Below are 22,286 nucleotides of genomic sequence, written 5' to 3'. Positions count from 1 at the left end.
CGGGGGCCGGGGGGGTTCACGTGCACAGCTCTGAGTTCTCCACTGGCAGCGCAGGATTGTCTCGCTCTTCGCATGTTGCTTTGCTCTGGCCCCAAGATTCCCTCTGGGGGCTCCCCAGGCTGAGGGTTCAGTGTGGGGCTGGGGAACTCTCCAGGGAGCAGCAGCCTGCCCGAGGGGGCTCCGTGTTCTCGAGGGGCAGCGCTCCAGTTCCAGCCACATGATTGGATTAGTTACTTGATTCTTCCTCTTCAGAGAAATGGCGGCTCTAGAAATGTCACCTCCTCCCTTCACGGGCGGGTCGGATTGTGGCCCAGCGCAGGAGCTAACATGCCTTTCAGATCGAGGGAGATGGTTTTACCGGATGGTGAGGGCACAGGGCGGTGGGTCTTGTGACCTGTGCCCAGCTCAGATGCTGACAGGATATGTCCCCCTTCAATCTGTGTGTCTCAGGTTCCCATCTAGAAAGGGAGACAGTGATATTTGCCCATCTCCAGTGGTAGGACAGTAATCTGTGTAAAGCACTTGGAGAGTCTTGGATGGAAGCTGCTCTAGGAATGCAAATTTCTACCGTTTCCTGCCGTAAAATGGTGCCACAGCTACAGAACTGTCCCTGTGTTCCACCCCAGAGGTGGCTGCATTTCCACATACACACACCTACCTACCAATACCACGCGCACGCACATCCCGCGGTGCCGGGACGGGCTCACTCAGATGAAGGCACTGGCTAATGGAAGGGCCCTAGAGAAGATGCTTGTTGCACTGCCCGAAACCAGACCTCGGATTCTTGGCTGCTCAGTACGTGAGGCGGGGCTGAGGGCTGGCGATTCGGTGCGGGCAGAGTTAACGTTACCGCGCTTGGCCCGGCTCCCTGTCAATTTGGAACGGATCAGGCCGCTGCCCGGCCCCCTCTGTGTTTCTGAGGGGCTCAGCACATGCTCCGCCCTGGGATGACATGCTTTCCTCAGAGCCGCAGCCTTCGCTGCACACAACTCCCCTCTCAAAGGTGCCTGCTGGCGCTGGCGAAGGCACTGCTGCAGTGACACGGGGGGGCTTTCGCATCGGAGCAGCCGCAGCCTTCCCGTCCCCGGCAGGGCTTCGGGGCGCAGGAGACATTCAAACTCTGACTCCCAGCCCGTCCCCAAGGCCAGCATTTCCAGATCAGAACGTAGACATCAGACGGAGGGACTGAAACCAAGGAGGTCTCCCCCATTAGCTGTTTCCCCAGGGTAGGGGGAAGAGTTTTCGGTAAGGGGCTGCTGCGGGTGTCGGAGGCGCTGTACGTTGAGGAAGTGGTGGAGGCTGCCTGCCAGGATCTTGCAGTAGAGCCGCGTCTCTGCTCCCCACAGATGGGCTGGCTGCCTTCCGGGCCTTCCTGCGGACGGAGTTCAGTGAGGAAAACCTGGAGTTCTGGCTTGCGTGCGAGGAGTACAAGAAGATCAAATCCCAGTCCAAGATGGTGTCCAAGGCCAAGAAGATCTTTGCCGAGTACATTGCTATCCAGTCATGCAAAGAGGTAACGGGGATCGTTGGCCATGGGCGGGCGGGGCAGTTCCCAGCTCTGTTCTGCCCAGCACAGATGTTGCTAAGGGAAGTCGCTTGGGGCCCTGGCGCGTCTCACTGCCGTTCTTGTGCCTGTGATGCCAGTGCCAGAATGGCAGCGAGCGATGGGGGACCATGCAGACGGCCGGGTCTGCTGTGTGCTGGGGGACGAAGAGGCCAGTTGGTGCCTGCTCTGGAGATACTGGCCACTGGCCCTTGGCGGGTGCAAAGCCTGGGGGCAGGAAATGGGCATTCGTACAGGCCGAGGCTGGCGGCTGGTGTCAGGGGTGGGCTCCAATTCCTCGGCTTGCCAATACACACCCTCGTTGTCCAGAGGGTAACGGTCAGACCATCGCTGGCCTGATGTCAGAGCTGGGTTGCGCTGCCCCGACCCCTTACATTAGCAACACCTTCTCGCCCTGTAACGTGCAGCTTGTGACTCACCCCCGCAGGCCCCGTATTGAGCGCAGTAACGTCCCTCCTGCGGATGGGCCTCGTGACACTCATTCAACAGTCCCTCCCTGGCTCCCGTTTGGAGAGATCCGGTCCCCTGGCCTGTGCCCCTGCCAACGCCCTGCCCCAAGTGGTGACAGTGCCCTTCCTCACGGAGAGGGAGTGATGCTTTGCCCAGGCTGGCAGGGAACACGGCTGACGGGGACTGTCCCTTCTTCCTCCTCAGGTGAACCTGGATTCCTACACGCGGGAGCACACCAAAGAGAACCTGCAGACCATCACTCGGAGCTGCTTCGACCTGGCTCAGAAACGGATCTATGGGCTCATGGAGAAGGACTCTTACCCCCGCTTCCTCCGCTCCGAGCTCTATTTAGACATAATTAACCAGAAGAAGTCCAGCCCCCCACTGTAGTTCCCAAGGACTCTCTCTGGGCAGCCTGGAAGCTGTATGTTTACATGAAATCGACTGGGGGTGGTCTTCCCTGAGCTGGATGAGGGAGCATTCCTTCCTGCTGGGATTCACGCCCATGGAAGCCATATCTCTGTAGCAAACAGGCATGTGGACAGGCAAAGGCAGAGAGCTTGAGACCAAAGGGGCTGGAGAGCCGAGCAGGCTGGTACTGTTCCATTGTACCATGCCTCAGGATCTCACCATCTCACTGGTACGACGGCCTTTGCCATGACTCTGGTGTGAGTTTGAGCCAGGAGGGACGCTCCCACGAGACTACTGTGAAGCACTGGCCGGAGCTTTGTCCTTTGTTGTGACCCTGAGACGGTGGGTAGGGGGCCTTTGGGGTGAGGGGAAACCAGCAAGAACCTGAACTTCTTGTCTCAACAACCGACATTGAACTGGACCAAACCCATTTCAGTGGGGCTGCTGTGCTCTCCCTAGCCCCGCAGAACTTGCACTTGCCTGGCTTGTGTGTTTCTCCCAAACCGGCTACCGATCGGATCGTGGGACAGAATGGCACTTCCTTTGTCTGTCTGTGGTGACGCGCCCCTTGAGCAGCAAGAGCCGGTTCTTTCCCCACACCCACCACACACCTCTCAGTTTATTTATTGACCCCCCTCTAGCTGGACACGTTGCTGTGTCATAGGAACTCCTTGCATCCTTTTCTTTCTTAATATACAAGTGCAATATTTCCGTGTGTCTTGTTGGAATCCCACAGTGGAATGGACGGCCATCTCTTATAAGAGCGTGGACAACATTTTCTAACTTGGAGGGTTTTATTTGACAAACTCTGTCTCCCTAGCAGCAGGCCGCTGGGAGATTCTGGGTGTATATCTCGTTGTGTGATGACAGAGGGTTTGAATGTGTAGATAAACAGCTGTGTGAATCAGACACTCTCACTGCTCTGGATAATGAGGTTGTGGTCTGGGAAATGTGGTTAGTGCCGGATCTGCCGGAGTTGGACAGAATGTCTTGTGTCTAAGTGCCCGGTTTACAATGCAAAGCATCTCTGCAGCTAACAAAAACATGTTGAGGTCATGGTTATAGTGTAAATAAAAGGAGAATATAATTTCTTGTACCTGCCTTTTCTTCATGGTTTGTTTCTTCAAACAGCCGGCCAGTGTTAATATGAACTGGGACCACAAAGCCAGGCGAGGCTGCCCTCTAGGCCCAAACATCGACTCCTAAGCCAGCAGGGCTGAGTTTCCTCAACTGTGAAGTTCCCAGGAAGGACCCACTAGTGTTTCCAGCTAAAGAAAAGCCAGCAAAAAATCTTGGCCCATAAGACTCAGCATCTTTTCCATGGGTGTGAAAAATTAATCCATACTGCAGCCTGATTAGCAGTCCACCTCTACTTGGGCGTGGTCTAAAGGGACCAATCAATCATGTCTTGGGTGTGGCCCACAGGGACCAATCAACCACTACTTGGGCGTGGTGTAAAGGGACCAATTGCCCACTGTTTGGGCGTGGCCTAACCTCGTTCCAGATTTAGCTCTTGTAAAAATACAACTAGCTTTTCCTTCCAAACCCCAGGAGCATTAGGGACGTTTCCATGAATTTTTTAAAAACCAAACTACTCCCAAACATTGCAGCTCTGGGCCAGGGCCTGGGATCCTGAGAGTGGAAATGAACAGATTTCCAAGGGGATTAGAGAATTTTCATTATCCGGTGGAACACCAAACATGAAAAAACACCAGCAGTGACAGGGAAATGTGGCTGATTTGAAGTCTTGGCTGTGCTGTTCTGAAGGATTATTCCTAACGTCGCAAAGAGCATTTGTGTCTGAAATCTCGGTTTTTAACCGCAGTGTTCTTCTGATCCGGACTGGTCGATTATATTGCTTGTGTTTGATGGTCTCATTAAAACCTTAGCGCTCTACAGAATGCTCCATTGTTTGGAGTCTTTAATTCAATGTAATCCAACACATCTCTGGCTAATAGTTCTGCTTTGGCTCAACCAGAAGTTCTGGGCTCGATGCAGGAATCGCGTGGTGGAATTCACGAGCCTGTGCTATGCAGGAGACCAGACTGGATGATCTAATGCTCCCTTCTGGCCGTAACATCTATTACAAATTATCCAGCTTTACAGACAGGCTCTGTTACAAACCCTTCCATGTCTGGATTTCTTACAGTCACTATGCTGGTGAACTGGCATCTGATTTCATTCAGTAACACCCAATTTTATCTTCCAGTCAAGTTCAGCTTTACACGGTGCATGTGTTCTGAGCAGTACCAGTTCACTTCAAACCCCACCTCACCCTTTCATCGGCAGTCCTGTGTATAACAGGGGTGCCTCAGGGTTGGCCAAAATGGGGCCCCCTTGTGCTAGGTGCTGTACAAACACACAGAGCAGACAGTTTGGTCTCTGCCCGGAACAGCTGCCAAGCTAAACAGCCCAGCCCAACACAGGACACGGAAGTGGGAGAGTGACTCATGGCGTGGTGGCTAACGCAGGGCAGTGCACGAGTTTGGGGCGGAGGGTTCATTAGGAGGGACGGGTGGAGAGTAAAGGGGCGAGAGGGACAGGATGGGGAGGGGAGAGGGAGGTTCGGAGTGACGGGGCGCGGGAGGGTGGGAGCAAGCAACCCGTCAGCGCAGGGCAGTGGAAGTCCAGTCACTACGGCCACCGGATCCTGCTTGGAGGGAGGCACTGCCTGGGGCCTCATTTCCCTGTAGGCAGGGCGCCGCTGCACACTTCTCCATGGGGAAGGGCCGGGGGGCTGGACCCCCCCAGCTAGGCCCCATTTTACTCCCCCCCAGGGCAGCAGTCTTGTCACGCAGGGGGTTGATTTGCTGGCAAAGGCTATTACGACACCGCTGTGCAAAGGCAAAGAACGAATCCAGCGCCTCCACGAGCACCGTGCGCTATCGCTGCCCACGGCAACGCGTGGCCCTTCGCAGGCGCCCGCCATGGCGCCTGACCAGAGACCAAGCCAAGCATGGGCCAAGCGTGCCCCAGCCCTCTCCCCCCCACCTGCTCCACGGCATTTATCAGCGGGAACCAGAGAAGGAAAGGCCGTTTCCCCCAGTGCAGTACCGGGTAGTGAAGGCACCAGCCCAGCCCTGCCCGTGCCCTGCCCGTGCCTCTCCAGCCTCATGGGGGTGGGGTGTGGAGGGGGGGCGTGCCTGTGTGGTGACAATGCTGCACTCCAGCGCCAGGTGTCTCTGGTAACTGCCGCTGCGTGGCACAACCTGCCAAGGGGGCAGCACTTTGCAGGAACAAAGCCGGTTTCGTTCACCAGGGAGTTGCTGCCTGCAGCCACCTCCAGCCCATGCAATGAGCATGTGGTCTCCAGGCCAAGGGGAGGCTTCTGCCGGGGCTCAGCGAAAGGGGAGCCGAGCCGCTCTGGCTGGAAGGCCCAGGCTCAGCCCCGAGCTACGCAGAGCAGTGCAGATGGGACAGGCCGTGTCCCCTGGCGCTGCTGGCATTGGAGCTGAGGCAGGCTGGCTAAGCCAAGTGCCAGCTCGGGGGATTGCCACAGATTTTCTAGTTGCTTAAGGACACTAGGCAGAGGCCAGATTTTCAAAGGTATTTAGGTGCCTAAAGATGCTGAGAGAGGCCTTAGCGGCCTGTGAAAATCTCACCAGGCGCCTCCCTGCAGCAGTGGGCGCCTCCAGCCCTTTGTCAGCTGAACCCGTCAGCAGAACTGTGGGGCCGTATGCGTCCGAGGCCCAGGCCACTCTGCCTTTGAATCCCTCTTCAGACGTGGGCGCTGGCCCGGCCTGCAGGGTGGGATAACAACCGCTGCTGCGCGGCTTTGTGCAGGACAGGAGCGGCTCCAAGAGCAAAGCACACACGCCGGCTCTTGGCTGCTTGGCCTGATGCTCTCAGCTACTCTGGTGATGAGAGCGGGCTGGAAACCCAGCCAGACAGAGCCCCAGGGAGATCTGAACACACGGCTCCTCGTTTTCAAGGGTAGCAAAAACCTGAGCTAGCGTCTCCTGCTGCCTGTGTCTCTCAGCAGGTGAATCCCTGAGTCCAGTCTTACAAAGACAATAGCCAGGAGCTGCTGCCGGGCCTGCAAACCCAAGTCGGACCACGGGGAAATTCCCAAGGATTTTCCCATCTGCCTTCCACAAGAACAAACAGAGCTTCCACTGCTGGGACAAATTGCATCTCGCTCCCGTCCACCCCCCACGCCGTGAGTCCTGGCTGCCTTTGTTCTGTTGCTGTTTGTTCTGGGGCAGTTGGTAAAAATGTGGAGCCCAAATACCCGGTGTTTTGTCTAGGTCTGGGCCAGCCCTGGCCTTTTCTGCAGCATGGCAGGCGCAGGCAGCACCCAGCCCTCTGGCAACCTGGGGTCATCTGCTGGCCGGTTTGCAGCTGGCTGGACTCATTCTGCCGGGGCTTCACCAGCTGTTTAAGAACCGTGGTAGGTTCCTTCCGCCCCAGCTTAGGTGGCCCAGTCAGCAGCACAGCAAGCTGGGCCCCTCAGGCTGAACAAAGAACCACTGTCATTGTGAGGAACACAGCCTCGCCTCGCGGGACCGGTCAGTGCTGGGGGCAGCAGTGGCAAAGCAGCATCCCCAGCGCCCCATGCATTGTGGACCCCCCTTCGGACGGGGGAGCAGGGCTGAGTGCGGGGAGATCTCTTGCTCTGGCCGTGTCTCAGTTCTGGGGGAGCCCAGGGAGAGGCTGGCCATGGCAACGAGAGACGGGGAAGCCTTCAGATCTGAAACAGCCACTCCCCACCCTCCCGGCTGGTGCGTTGCCCTGGCAGGGTCAGCACTCGTTGCCCGTTCCTGACCTCGGCCGAGCCCAAGGGACCAGGCTCGTGTTGAAACAAGACCCCGTGGGCGTCTCTGCAGAAGCTCAGGCTGGAGGGAGCTCGGCACTGCCAGGTGAGTGGCTCTGTCCATGCACCTCAGCTGGGCACCCCTCCCTGGAGGGGGAGCTGGGCTGAGCCCAGGAAGCTGACCTGGGCCAGGGTGCTGGTACCCTCTCCCGGCTGGCCCGCTGGGGGACCTGGCGTGGCGGGCGTGACTGGCAGCACAGCAGGCACCTTCTAGGTGGCCAAGTCCAGCCAGTGCAGCAATGAGATGGGCACCTTCTCCCCAGGCGGACGGCAGACGCCGGGGCCTGGCTCGCCCCTGCCTGAGCAGTCGCTGTGCCTGTGGCGGCCCCCAGAGCAGAGCGCAGAGCGGCCACATCTGGGCTTGCGACCAGAGAGCCCGGAGAGCTGGCGCCGTCTCTGTCCTGCCAAGTGCCCCAGGTGCCTGGGGGGCCTGCCATGAACCTGGCCCTGCCAACCAGCCGTGTGTGGGGCACGCTGTCGCTCCGTATTTACTCAGCCCCTGGGAGCCTGCGGGGGGAGCAGCAGTGCTGTTCACGGCCTGGCTTCTGGCCGAGCAAAGCCACTTTGTGCCCGTGCCCTGGAGAGGCGCCCACGGACGGTGCATCCTTCCGGAAAGGTCAGCACGGCTGTAGTGCCCAGGAACCAGGCCCTGCAGCGGGGCGCTGGCAGGCCCGGCCTTTGCCATAGCAGGTATAACCCGGCCCAGTGGCTGCAGGTGAATGCAGGCTGGAAAGAAGACGTGCATTTTTCCCAGCCGGGGTAATTAACTGTTGGAACAACATAGCAAGGGTCGTGACAGGTTCTCCATCGCTGACGATGTTTAAATCAAGAGGGGACGTTTTTCTGACAGATCAGCCTTAGGAATTCTGCGGGGGCAGTTCTCTGGCCTGCGTTATGGTCCCTCCTGGCCTTGGGATCTATGAATCTACTAAAAAAACCCCAACGTGGAGCAGGTATCTCCAGTGCCAGCACCGGTACCTCCCCTGGAGCAGCCTGTCCTGCTGGGTCTGACTCTGTTCCCAGTGAGTGTGCGCTGTGGCGCCTGCAATGCTGTACAGATAACGGCGGCTGACGGCCAAGTTCACGTGTGTCCCGTGGGTGAGCCGAGGTCAAACGACCCCTGGAGTCTGGAGTCGGTGGGGTGGCAAGCCCTGGATGATGTGTGTGCACAACTACCCGCTGTGGGAGACACGTGCACCCACTGCAGTGCTTGAGCGTGTGCTGGTCCTGCACTCAGGTGATCGCAGGCCTGAAAAAAGGGCTCCGGTTTTATCAGTACAGGTGTGGTGGGGTGTGCATTGGGCACCTGCTACGTCTATAATCCCCTAAGGGCGCTGCTGTCTGCCGAGCTGGGCAGCCATTGCCACGTGCAGACTCCTGGCGGAGACACACCCAGCGTGCTCTCTCCGGGCGGGCACTTTGTTCCTGTCTGCTAAAGCGAAGGCGGCTCGGAGTGACACTGGGCCTTAGCCTCATTGCTATGCTGGGGCAGCCTTTGGAAGCGAAGGGCTCAGCCCTTCCCGGCATGTCCTGCCAGGTCTGGGAAAGCCTGGAACCATCTGCCTCTTTCCAAGGCGCGCGCGTCCCACTTGCTAACCCGCCCGCTGCACTGGGGGCTTGAGACCTAGTAACTGCAAAGCAGTTCTTGAGCATCTCTGAGCAGGTGGGAAACGCCCCCCCCGCTCCACCCCCCCCCCCACCCAGTGCCTCATCACAGGGTTCAAAGAGGCCCAGTGCCTTTTGAGAAACTGCTACCAAAATCCACCCAACCATGGGCTGAGCCCAGCCCCAGGAACTGCCAGCCCCAGCGGACACCAGAGTCCAGCCTTCACGGCAGCCCCTCGTTATCTCACCCTGGTCTGCAGCCCCTCCCCCTGTGCTATTAGCCCAGTCCTGCCCCCTCCCAAGCATTTCAGTTCTGGCCCTTCGTGCCCCTGCACCCCATGCCCTGCGGCCCCCTGCTCTTCCAGCCCTGGGGCTGCACACGGCTTTGCTGCCAGCTCGCGCTATTCCAGCCGTGAGTGTGTCCGGCAGGCTGCCATGCCGGGCCCTGCCACGCCATGGGGCGGGGGGGGAGGGTGAGGCCCACGCATGGGAAGCAGACTGCCATTTGCCAAGCCTGCTGGTGACCCATGACGGCGGGCTAGTGCGTTTGGGCCTGATCCTGAGAGGTGCTGAGTGCTCCCAGCTTGAAGTCAGGGGGAGCTGAGGATGCTCACAGGGGGCGTCTCTCTTCGGAGACCCTGCCCCCTCCCCCATCCGCTAATTCATTTCAGTGGGAATTAGGCATTAAATCTTTTTGGCAGCCTTGGAAACGTCAGCCATGCTGCCCAGCAGAGCACGGCCTCACGGCCGGCCCCAGCCCCAGCGCACGTCCGGCTGCCGCGACTCACACGCCGTACGGAGAGCGAAAGAAATACCCTGCGGCGGAGGCCAACTGCCTCCTGCGTGATATGGAGAGTGCGAATGGCGACCCCTCAGGGTCGGTGCTGGCAAGGCCTGGGCCCGTTTGAGCGGTTGCCCTGAGCTCAGTGGGTTTCACAGCTGGGAGGAGGTTTCAAAGAGGTTTTCGGGCTGTTTCCAGAAGGGTCAATGACTCACCGCGCGTCCCAGCAAGGTTAGGCTTTGACAGGTAGAGATACCAAGTGGAGTCGATGTCGAAGATGCTTCCATGTGTTTGTGGGGCGCTCTGCGAGAGAGCGCTCTGCGTGTCTGCCTGGCCATCTCTAGCTTTCCAGTTCTCTGCCTCCTGGGCATCCTGGCAGCCAACAGGCAGTAGCACTGCAGATGCCCAGGACGGCTTGTCGCTTCTGCCAGCCATTTTGGATGTGATAGCAACTGAGCTCCCCCCTGAGATGTGGGAGATCTCGGCAAGCGGACGTGGCTCATGGCCAGTCTCTCGTGCCTCCTGGCACCAGCTCAGAGGTTGTGTCAAATTGCCCAGCTGTGCATAAAGCCAGCAAGGTGAGCTTGCCTGGGGCATTCCCAATGGGGGTGGTGGAGTACGTAGGCCCAAAGAGTCTGCGGTGTTACCATGACCCCGGTTCTGCACAACACTAACCAATGAAATGTGGGCAGAGGTTTCAGGTAGAGAGACCTCGGCCTGCTTTAGTCCTATGGCAAACATGGTAGAAAATGTATGTCAGACTCTGGAAATTGTCGTTATACTGTCTGCAGTGTGACGCGTCGGCTGGTGTCGTAATAACGTGGGTCTAGCTGGGCTCCCCTGATTATTACACCACCGCCTGCCTGTGCCTTTCCATTGCACTAGAGTCAGGCATCCCCAGCACATGGACACCCCTCACTTCGCCACATAGGATCTCCTGGCTAGGTTTTTGTTAACCACCCACCCCTCGAATCCAGCCTGGATCAGCGTCACACACATTCGATGGCTGTTTGGGGACACTGGTGGGGTGAATTTGAAGGTCCCCCCATCCGGGTCCCAGTGGACAGGTGTCCACATCACAAAACAAACCTCCCTACTGGAAAAAAATGAGTCTCTCCTTGCCGCGTGTCAGTGAGCCATGGAGAGCGAATACCACGCTAGGCCAGGGCTGGCTGCTGGCTGGCAGTGGTGTGGGCAAGGTTGCCCTGCTCCTGCCCGGGCTATTCTTGTTCTGGGGAGTAACAGAAACCAGCAGCCTCCAGAGCTGTGGTTAGCGATGGGGCAAGGTTCCTACCTGAGGGTTTGGCTGCTGCTCTGAACCTGGAATTCTCTCTGAACCAGCCCGCTCCTGAACAACCCGTTGGAGCAGAACCGTGGCTGGGATTTCAGGAGAAAGGCCCAACCAGCAGATGAGCTAGTTTTTCTCAACCTGTTCGATACCAGGTTTGCTGCCTTCCTAAACTGTGTCAGGGCGATCTCAGGGACTGGTGCCGGTCCACGGACAGGTCGTTGAGAAACACTGACTTCGAGGACTCCACAGTAGAGTCGGTGATGAAGAGCACCGCAGCATCCAGACGCAGGGCTGCCACCCGGCCGGATTTTGCATTGTCTTGCCATTAACTGATGTGATGTGCCGGAGTTTTTTTTTTTCACATGGGATAGGGCATAGCGTGCTCCAGGTCACGCCCCCCCATGGGCCAGATTGCAGCACTGTGCTAAGATAAGGTAAGAAAAATGATAAAGTAACAAAACACCATATTGCGTTGTGTGTGTGTGTGTGTGTGTGTCTGTGTGGTTCTCTACAACATTTTAGTGCTAATTACCTATACTCAGCACTAGGACCTTTCTTGGAGGGGGGTGGCCAGTTGTGGGGTTTTTTATCTTATAGGTGGCAACCCTATGGGCCTGGCTGGCGTATGTGGAATCTGCCCTGAAAGACCAGTGCTTCTCGTGGTGTTTTCTCCCGTCTACTTCTGGTTTTGGCTAGCAGGTGGCAAGTGCATTAATGCAGAGGCTCTGGGACAGCGGAGGAATTACACAGCACGCTTGCGAGGGAATGGGACTGCACTCCTGGAGACCCTGAGGCTGCTTTTCTTAGCAATACACTGACTCCCTCCTCCTGACTGGCAGTCAAGGCCTCTCTGCAGGCCACAGCCTGCTATTTATAGCGATAGCTGTAACCAGCAGCTCTGCGGGGTATGAATGAAGCTTTTATGCCCTGTACTGGTAAGGGGAAATATGTTGAAAAGGGCAACACTGAGTCTGTTTGCACAGTACTTTGGACATGGCTTATAGCAGCGGGTGTTGCAGGGACACCGTCCTCTCACTGGCCATAGCCTTGTCCACCTCCCCTCCCACTGGGCATTACCAGGACCACCTTTCTTCCCACTGGGCATTGCCTTGACCATCTGCTTTCATGTTGTCTCCCATCTCTGCTCCCACTGAGTCTTGCACTTGTCACCATGCACAGCCGTCATCATGTAACATTGCCCATAGCGGCTGCAGTAAATGAATGCGTGCTGAGCATCCTTGCAAGTTATTTAGCAGCTGGACACCAGGAGCTGGCAGCATTTCTGGATCTCTGGCCACCCCTGTGCAGCAGTGTAAGTCAGGCCCCTGGGAAAGCCACGAAAGCAGTGGCTCTTCAAATGACATGAAGTAAATTGGCTGGTTCTCTTCCACTCACTCCCTGCATCTTTCACTCAGGGTGTTGTAGAGAGTAGCACAGTAAACGACAAATGTGTTGGAGAATCAGTGTTCATGTGACGTTTGTGTGTCCAACTGCAGCTCTGCCATGTGTCTGGATGGAATCAGAACGGCTCGACTGCGTGCCATAGATGCTCCACAGCAAATGTCGTCTGTCCCTGAGCTCCTGTGGCTGTGGCCTGTGTTTTTGGAGCATGGTGATTTTCTGAGGGCCGGGCTGTGTAGTGGAGTGACAACCGTGAGTTCTAAGTATTCATGGATCTGTTACAATATGGTCCCCCAGAACATATTTATGATCCATTTTGGGGATCTGGCACTGATGGGTTCTCTCCTCCTTTAGATGCTGGAGGGGCTCCCATAAGTTCTTCTCGCTCTAATAATCACATGTTATTTCTGCCTTAAAGCTCATGTTGGCTTCCATCACAAAAATCACCTGACCTCACCCAGAAAGGAAGCCAGATACTACAGCAGCTGCACGGATACACGGATACACAGATTCACGGCACTGGAGTATACAATGTGCATTGGCAGAAATGACATTAACTCGATTGCAGAGACTGGCCTTGGAACTAATGGATGCGCAGGCTGCCTGGTGAATGCAAGAACCAGAACATGGTTCACGCAGGCACTCCTTGGAGAGGCCTGAAACGTCCCTGCGTTAGAGCTGTACATTCAGGTATTGCTGCAGTAGTTTCTTGGGGTCGGCTCAGCTTATTCTGAGTCATTCTGCAGACTTCACCTTCGTGTGCCTTAAAGATGTTCTGTCTTATAGAGCTGGAAGGGGAACATAGGAGCCTACAATGGGAAATGGAAATGCTTACGGTATTTCTCTTGGCCAGCCGCCCCTCCCTCTTGCCCACCCACAACCACCACATTTCTCTCTGCTTTTTGGGATACAAAAGTGTCTGATTTTAAAAGGAACAGAGGAAGTTGTTTTATGTCACAGAACCTCGCTCTGCCTTCTGGGGAATCTGGACTCCGGGGGCGGGGGGTTCTCCTCTGCCTGGACTCTTCATGACCCCTCTGTTCTAGGCAGCGTCGCTGGCCTGGCTGCAGTCATGGCATTAGCACATCACACAGAGCTGGGGGTTTGGTCGTTGTTAGGCTACCAGGAAATGGTGCGCTGGGACCCAAACCGCAGCGGGTTAGAGCTGGGGTTTTCTCGCAGCTGGGAATTCTCTGCCAGGGGCAGTGTGTGCTGGTGCTTGGGGCAGGCTCACTCTTCCCCCACCCCCGTCAAGTGACCTCCCGCTTTGTCTTGCCCAGCTCACTAAAGCTCCCTCTATACGACAAATGCTACAGCAGCAGGGGCTCACTAGCACCTGTACAGCAGGCTTCCATTTTGTCGGGCGGCAGGACTCAGCCAAGCTCGGGGACAGGAGACAAGACGCTGATGCTCACCAGACGGCTCAGGCAGTGGCGCTAGAAGTAGGGCTCTGGGACATTCACAGAGAGATGACTGTCCTCAGGGGATAGACTCCGCCTGAGTTGGGTGGCAAATAGATTTCTGGCCCAGCTGATTGAGAGAGCTTTAAAGCATGAACTCGGGGGAGGTGGTTGGGAGATGCTCATGTAATCTCCACACCCGATTCTAATATTGAGTGGGAGGAAAATCAAGTAAGGGAGGACACAGCAATGGAGAAAGGAAGAGCAGAGGGTAGGAGAATGGACAACAAGAGGCAAGATAGCGCCGGTGCCACTGCCAATACCTGTCCGGTAGGTGACACTGACAGTAAAATGACTGCACCTAACCGGGCAAGGAATCTGGGCGAAGCCAAGCAGAAGCAATGAAGACGTCTCTACACCCACACAAGGAGCCTGGGTAACAAAATGGAAGAACTAGAACTACTGGTGCAGGTGTGATGCCAGCGCGTGTGGTAAGAGACTCACAATCCATGGCCCCACTGCAGAGTGGATTTCCAGTATTTGATCTCTCATGTGTGTGTGGAAAGCAACAATGCCCATCGTTGCATACGACTAGCAGCCAATGGTGGAATGCCTGTGCGTGGTCCAAAAATTGAAGTTAGAGGTTGATGGTGGTGGAGAAGTGCGAACTTCCGTCCAAACAGGTACTGGTGAAATTTTCGAATTCAGAAAAATGATTCCTAGTGCTTCACGTTTGATTTGAACATAGTTAGTGTCTGCTTTGCTTAAGGTGCGTGAGGCAAAAGCAATGGGTCTCTTCTCTCCCGAAGGCATAATGTGTGACACGACTGCTCCTACTCCATAAGGGGAGGCATCGCAGGCCAACTGTAGAGGTAAGGACGGATCAAAATGCATCAGAACCTTTGAATTTATCAATGCATGTTTAGCCTGGTTAAATGCGACATCACAGGCTTCAGTCCACTTCCAGACCTTGTTCTGGCCAAGAAGTTTATGTAGTGGTTTTATGTTGCTAACTGTAGAATAAACTTTCTTTAAATAGATGAGTAGCCCTAAAAAAGAGCAAAGTTGGCTTATGTTTTGAAGAGGTGGAGCGTCTACAATAGCCTTGACTTTTGCAGAAGCCTTACAAAGGCCAGTAGCATCTATGATATGTCCCTTTGATCATCCTGGGTATCCCTTTGATCATCCTGAGTCTGCTCCACTGCGTGCAGATTTTTCTTTTTAGTTCGCCAGGCAGCAGGCTTCTTTTTCTCCTTTTAGCTGTTCTGTTGGACTCTTCTTTCTTTTGTTTGCAGGCACGCTCAATGTGTCCCTTTTTGTCACATTGTCAACACACTAGGCCTCTACACCAGCATTCCGATGCATGGTGACCCGGCTTTCCACAGCGGTAACATTCCTGGCTCCCCACTGTCTTGTGGGTAGGTTCTCGTGACACCTTATGCACTCTGGTCAGTGCATTGAGCTGTTGGGCTTCCTTTGTAGCCAGCTCCATGAAGATTGCAATTTCAATGGTCTTCTGCCAGGTGAGCTGGGCCTCTGTCAATAGGTGCTTCTGTATTGCTTCATTGTGCAGACCACACACTAACCTATCAGAGAGTAAACCACTGCATCCCAGGCTGCTCTCTGCCACTGAGCACCTGCATCTGGGAGTTGTCCTCCTGACGGCACTTATCCAGGATGAATTTCACTGTTATTTCCTGACTCGTAGCCTCGCCTTTCAAACTCTCTAACCCCGAGTCCATTCAGCAGTTGCCATGCCAGCCAACTCCAGTGCTACGGGGCAGCGGGGAGTGGGACTCAGGTGGCCGGCAGCGCCGCACCACGCCAGGCTGGCCGGCTCATCCTCCCCACCTCTGCCGGGGACCAGCCAGAGCCAGCCCCGCCACTAACGGGTGACACACCCTGTCCAGGAACCTGTCTCCCCCAGCGCCTGCCCCGCACACAGCCCCACCTGCTCCCCTGGCTCCAGCCTGGCACCTCCCTGAGCTTTCCCAGCCCCGCTCACCCACTGGCCGACACCGACCCCAGCTGCCTGCCTGACTCCCTGTATGCCGCTGGCCCTGTGTAAACGTGAGCTAAATGCAATATGCTAGAGCAGGAGAACCAGCAGATAAAGATGTCAACATAGGCGCAGCAGTATCACTGTGAGGTTGGCTTCCAAGAGAGCCATGCTGAGATAGTTTAAACAGGGCAAACTGCAAAGAATGGCGCAGGCGAAGCCCTAGATACTGGTGTTTTTTCTACCATAAGATATACCAAGCCAGCAACAAACTGCTTCTTATCATTCAGAGGACAGAATAGTTTCCTTAAAACTGTCTTTGGCTAGCACCCAGACAGCCAAGTCAAACATGCTGGGGATTACTGAAAATCCTTATCCATCATATGTAAAGAAGTTCTACTAATCCCAAAGGATCAGACACGTTACCAAACCGATCAATGAATAGTTTGGATCTTACCCAAGTGTACACACTTAAAGCCAATGCTTATTAACTAAACTAATTTTTATTTAAAAAAAGGAAAGCGTGTAGTGGTTAGAAGCTCAGTATACATACACAGAGGACAATGAAGTTCTGTTAGTTTCAAAGTAGAGATAACTGAATTGCAAAATTCTTAAATTGCAAGGTCTCTGAAATTACGTGGGGGTCATCAGTCCTTTTTTTAGAGCTTCTTTGTTAGAAATCCAGTTCAGCGAAACAAACACTAAACACAGTCTTTGTACAGAGTTTGTTCAAATTCTCCCATGAGAATTAGCAGGGGGATTCCAGGCTGGTCACTGGGTTCCCAATTTTGTGATCCAAACTTTTCCTGACAAGCTTGGACAGATTTGAGATAAAAAGGATCAGGCCTGAAGCTTCCTTTGTAGTTGCAGCATGGTGGGCACTTGCAGGTAACTCCCTCACTTCAGCTACATTTGATCTTTACTCAATGGGTCCTTCCTCAGACAATACAGTCAGCAATAGCCATTTAAACTATCAAGACAGTCCACAGGTATTTCTTGGAGTGGAGACTAGTAATGCATGTTGTTCTTTGCAGTAAAACTTCATTTCCTAGGCACACATCGGTAATTAGCTGCATTGGCACAGTTAACGGACAGTTACTAAAACCTCATATATAGGCAAATGATATTATTACACCAAAGGTCCATCTAGATGTTAATATTCCCTCTTGACCTCTTAATCAGTGGAACAGTAATAGACAGGAAAGCAGTTTATCTACATTGCTAACCTCTAACAAGAGATACGTAAACCAATAACTACCAACAATACACGTGCATATCAAAGCTCTGGTCTACTTGTAAGGAATGACCCTCACTACCATTTTCCTTGAATAGGTCTTTAAAGGTCAGATTTGGGCCATGCAATTTGTACAGTTGCTTAGCTTTTTCTGGCCCGTGTCACAGTCACTGAGAGGAAAACGGACTGTGGCAGAGCTCTTGGAAGAGTGAAGATTGATTGTGTGAGACGTAATCCGGCCACGGAGGAACGGAGAAGGGACATAGCACCTCTGCTGTAGAGGTGCTCTCTTGGAAATCATCTCTAACTGATTCAAACATCACAAAGCTGTCCAACAGCTTCCCCTTAATGAATGTTCCTCTTTGTATCCCTCTCTCCCTCTCTGTCTAGCAGAGCGGGGCCCGTGCCCTGGAAGACACTATGGGGAAGGAGCCAGAGTCTGAGTTTGGACTCCTGGGATGACTGCCCCGTGGCTCTGATGCTAATACAGGCTCCACACATACCTCATGACTGTACAGGTGCTGGGCACATGGCAGGTCCCACTGAGCGGCCTCAGGCAAAGATCCAGAGTGCAGTCACATGGCGCAGTCACTTGCAGCTTGACGCAGCCCCCTCCCTCGCCTCCCCGACACGGCACAGGTTTCCTTTCAGTGTCTGCCAGAAAGGGGAGACCTGAGCCGCTGTTAGCGAGAGCGACCGTGGAGTCTGCTGGGCACATTGCAGCCACACGGGCACCATGGCTGGGGCTTGGAGCGGTCACAGCCGAACCTGCTATTCTCATTAACCAGAGTCAATTCATGGGCTGTAATGAAGCTCCAGTAATGACTGTGCTCAGAATCCTGCTCTAATTAAGGCTGAGTCAGCTCAGCTGTAAAAAATCATGGTGAGCTGAAAGGGGGCCTGTGAAGTCTCTGCCTCAGAGCTCCCTCTCTCTAGATATCGTACACAAGGAAGGGCTGGACTATATTTACCTAACAGATCTGCTACCCCAAATGCCCTCTCTCCCACCTCCCCCTTGCTTCCTCTAAAAACCCCTGGTGAATACGCACTTGTTTGCATTCAGACAACTGACAGATTACTGGGAGATTGACAAATTCCCTTTACAGCCCCTTAGGCCAGTCCTGCAGGCCATTCCCACTCCCCTCCGGAGGACTATTACCTGCTTGGGTAAGCAGGGGTGCTGGAACTAGGGGTCACTGGGGTGCAACAGCACCCCCTGGCTTAAAGTATTAACAATAACAGCAACATTTCCACTTTCAGCATCGCTGCTATAAAATTGTTCCAGCACCCCTGTGGATCAGGCTGCAAAATCCAGGCTAAACATTTCTGGTACTTGGGTGGATGGAGGGTAAAGACATTTCATTGTGAAAAACGAGAATGTTCTATGCCTGAGCACCAAGGAGAGCAATGGCCAGCTAGACACATTTCAGAGTCACCCCAGAGCACCCAGGTTAGTAGACTCATCAATTCCAAGGCCAGAGGGGACCATTGTGATGATCTAGTCTGACCCCCTATAGAAAACAGGCCAGAAAACTGCCCCAAAGTAACTCCATGAGCAGATCTTTTAGAGAAACACCTGCCCCCCCGTTCCCTCCCCCAGGCTTGATTTAAACATTTAAAAATGACAGAATCCAGTACAACCCTTGGTAGAGTGTGCCAGTGGTTAATTCCTCTCACTGTTAAAAATGTACATCTTATTTCCCGTCTGAATTTGTCTAGCTTTAACATCCAGCCACTGGATCATGTTAGACCTGCCTCTGCTAGACTGAAGACCTGATCTATTCGAATATTTGCTATGGCTGTAGGTACTTATAGACTGATCAAGTCACACCTCAACCTTCTCTTTGCCATGCCAAATATAGTGATAAATTCCCAGAGCTCAGTCTAAGGCATATTTTCTAGTTCTTTAATCATTCTCAAGCTTTTCTCTGAACCCTCTCCAATTTATCAGCATCCTTCTGAAATGGTGCACACCAGAACTTCACACGCTATTCCAGCAGCAGTTGGCGCTACTGCCAAATAGAGAGGTAAAATAACCTTTCTAGTCCAACTTTAGATTTCCCTGTCTATACGTCCAAGGATCACATTGCCTCTTTTGGCCATAGGCTCACACTAGGGGCTCGTGGTCAGCTGATTATCCACCATGAACCCCCCAAATCCTTTTCAGAGTCACTGCTTCTCAGGACTGAGCCTCCCATCCTGTCAGTATGGCCTACCTGTGTACATTTACACAGTCACATTAAATTGCATATTATTGGCTTGTGCCCAGATTATCCAGTGACCCAGATTGCTCTGAATCAGTGACCTGTCCTCTTCGTTATTTACCCCTCCTCCAATTTGTGTCATCTGCAAACGTTTTCAGTGCTGATTTTATGTTTTCTTCCAGGTCATCGATAAAAATGTTCAGTTGTGTAGCGCCAAGAACTGATCCCTGCATGACCCCACAAGAAACACCCGTTCTATGATGATTTCCTATTTATAATTACGTTTTGAGACCTATCAGTTAGCCAGCTTTTAATCCATTTAATGTGTGCTGTGTTCATATTGTATTGTTCCAGTTTTTTAATCAAAATGTCATGGTAGCAAATAGCATGGTAGGTAGCAACTACTGGTACAGGAGACATGGAGCCCAGCTGCTGGTCCTGGGGCTAGGAAAAGTTGCCAACATTTATTAATTTCAATTTACAGAAGTGTTAAAATGGGACAATTCTCCAACTAAAGCCAGAGGCTGGGGACCTCTATGCTCCCAGTATGGGAGCGGGTTTGGGGCATTCTGGTACATTTTAGGTTGTTTTCTTTATTTTTTTCTCCATTTACATTAATGGCACAGCCTGGAGTGATCAGCAAAGCTAACAGACGTGCCAAAAGAGCCACTTCTGCAGGCTGTGTGTTAGAATAGACAATGCCGATTTGCGGACCCTGGCACATATCCCTGACATCACCCTTTTGCACAGGGTGGGCTGAAAAAGTTTGGGGAACATCTAACGGGAAAGCAGCATCTGAAATGCTGGACCTTTTCCCATCGCTGGTTGCGGGTAGATGTCCATCCCGAGCAGACATGCTCCGGGTATGTATTTATTTTAATTTAGAGCATTCAGAAACCTGAGCTATGCAGCACTTGCCAGCCTGCAGCTCACAAGTGCCCATTTCAATAACAACTTTCCAGACAGATTCTCCCTTTGTGGAAGGGGCCAGGTGCCTCGGACCACGCGCTCTGACAGGGTTCTTGCCGCCTGTGGCTCCCCATAATGGGGTCAGAAACAGCCACCGTCAGGCTGCTCTCTCAGGCTCCTGGCTTTTGTCAGCGTGTCAGTGCTGCTGTTCAGATCGCTCTGGGCATTGCGACGTTGTCACAGGGCACCCTGGACCGGCCGCTGACACGGACAGTTCTTAAAGTAACCAATCACAGTGACAGGTGCTGCAGAGAAGAAACGGTTGGTTTGTGTCCTTTGCTGCTCCTTCAGGATGCACAAAGACAGCTGGCCCTGCTTCACGGACCCTCTGAAGCCAGCTTGCAGCTCCCTCCTCTAGGGCACCTATTTGTTTTCTTTCAGAGATGGCAAATAGATGTAATTGTTACAGATCTACATTACCACACAGCTCTGTCGCAGAAAGCCTACTTTAGTCTTCAGGTAAAAAACATGACAGAGAAACCATATTAACAATAAAAGATCCTACACACGAGCTAATCAATGTATCAGGGTTCATCCCGACTCTCACATGGGCTCCGGCAAGCTCAAACTTTTAACATCCTCGCAGCTACAAATTCATTGGTAATACAACGCATTCCAAAGGTGTTAACTCTAATTCAATGAAGTTTCTCTGAACTCCATAGGGTTTGTGCGGGATATTGTCAGTCTGTCCCAGTCAGCACCTGGTCGTTTTAATTTGGAAAACAAGCAGAAAAAAGTTAGATGGGGGGCTTGCGTTTGGAGAAAATACGTCAGGAGGTGCAAAGAGAACAAACTCATTCAGGTTATTTTGCAGTTCACCTTTAAAAATGTGAGTCTGTTTTTTTCCAGGTCAGTGGCTCCTTGGCAGTGATGTTACTCTGATCTGGGCATTCCCATCCCACGAGCTCCTGGGACCACAAGAATGACAGCAGATGAGCGGTGCCATGCTCATACCGCAGCAGTGGAGCCAGGGAGCTGGGAAAGTCGGTCCCAAGTTTTTCAGGCAAGTGACTGCATTTAGCATCCCAAGGCCTGCACCAGCCAGTACTATCAAGGTGGGATGTGGAGCTTAGCTAGTTCCAGGGTTAGCAGGTGCTGGGGCACAAGCTGTGGCTGTGCAGCAGGGCCTGGCATGGGAGGGAGTAGCCTGGAGTATGGATCACAACAGCTTGAAGTGCTGTATCAGTGCGTGGTTGGGAACGCTTGAGCTGCCTGAGAAAAGCATCCGTGATTCAGAGCCAATTGCTATGCAGAGATCCTATAGTAAGGATTGGCGATACATTGCATTTTTTAAAGTAACAATCTTGGAAACTGCTGAGCCTTTTGCTGCTTTGGAACGAGTTCCTACGTTTCCAGATACTTCAGCATTTGTCCAGCCCACGCTGGGTGTGTGATTACACTGTAAGTTTCTTTAGAAACATTGAAAGGCATGTTTCACTTGCCCTCCTTCCTGCTGGATCCCCCTCCCCGAGGCCAGCTCAGAGAGTCCGGGAGTTGTTCGCCCTCATCCCTCAAAGACAAAGGAACGTGGGAGCTGGATGGGCCGAGTAATCAGAATGACCTAATGCAGGGCTGAAACAGACAGTGAGTAATGCGAGATGCCCAGAATGCTTCCTGAATTAGTTATCTACGCTCAGGGGATTGCTACTACCATTTGATTTCCTGCCCGGGCACCTGGCCACTCAGGCTTATGTCCATGACAACAGAGAGCAAATGAGCCTGATTCAACATTGGAGAGAAGTAGTATTTATTTTTACTTGGTTTTTTTTTAATTACAGGAGTGTTTTATTCTCGTCTTTCAGTTCCACTGACTTTTCCTATGAATGGCTTATTGCTAATGCCAGTTATAGCACTCTGCAGCGCTTGCTTAGTCATCACTTAACTGGGACCGCCAAAGGAAAAGCTTGCACCAATGTTTGCTACTTACTGGGGCTGTCTCACTGCACTGGAGGCTGGAAGGGGACAGCATAGAGCCTTGTACAGTCCCTGTTGTGCTGGGGGAATTCTCCCCTAGCTGGTTGCCATGCTTTTCCAGCTCCAGACCTACACAAAGGGGCCAGAATCAGCATCCAAGAGTTTTAAAAGAGCTGACTAAGGAGCTGACTGTCCTATTATTAATTTTCAACCATTCTTGAAACACTGAGGACATTCCAGAGACTGGAAG

At 53.4% G+C, this 22,286-nt stretch overlaps 1 protein-coding gene across 16 annotated transcripts in view; it reads left to right on the top strand.

Annotated features, from left to right (window-relative positions):
• Positions 1-3,521, top strand: part of RGS3 (regulator of G protein signaling 3) — a 193,338-nt gene extending 189,817 nt beyond the window's left edge. For all 16 annotated transcript variants that reach the window (XM_067561509.1, XM_067561511.1, XM_067561510.1 and 13 more), the window contains 2 exons: positions 1,347-1,513; positions 2,219-3,521. In XM_067561509.1, the coding sequence (XP_067417610.1) occupies positions 1,347-1,513; positions 2,219-2,404 (353 nt within the window). In that variant the 3' untranslated portion in view covers positions 2,405-3,521. The remainder of the gene's footprint in view (positions 1-1,346; positions 1,514-2,218) is intronic.
• Positions 3,522-22,286: the final 18,765 nt, after the last annotated feature.

This window comes from Emydura macquarii, unplaced genomic scaffold (assembly GCF_026122565.2).
Source record: "Emydura macquarii macquarii isolate MOO-44397 ecotype Brisbane River unplaced genomic scaffold, CSIRO-AGI_Emac_v2 contig_2417, whole genome shotgun sequence".
NCBI classification, from domain to species: domain Eukaryota; kingdom Metazoa; phylum Chordata; order Testudines; family Chelidae; genus Emydura; species Emydura macquarii.
Note: the sequence above shows the minus strand (reverse complement) of the source record. Positions and strands in the feature narration are given on the sequence as shown.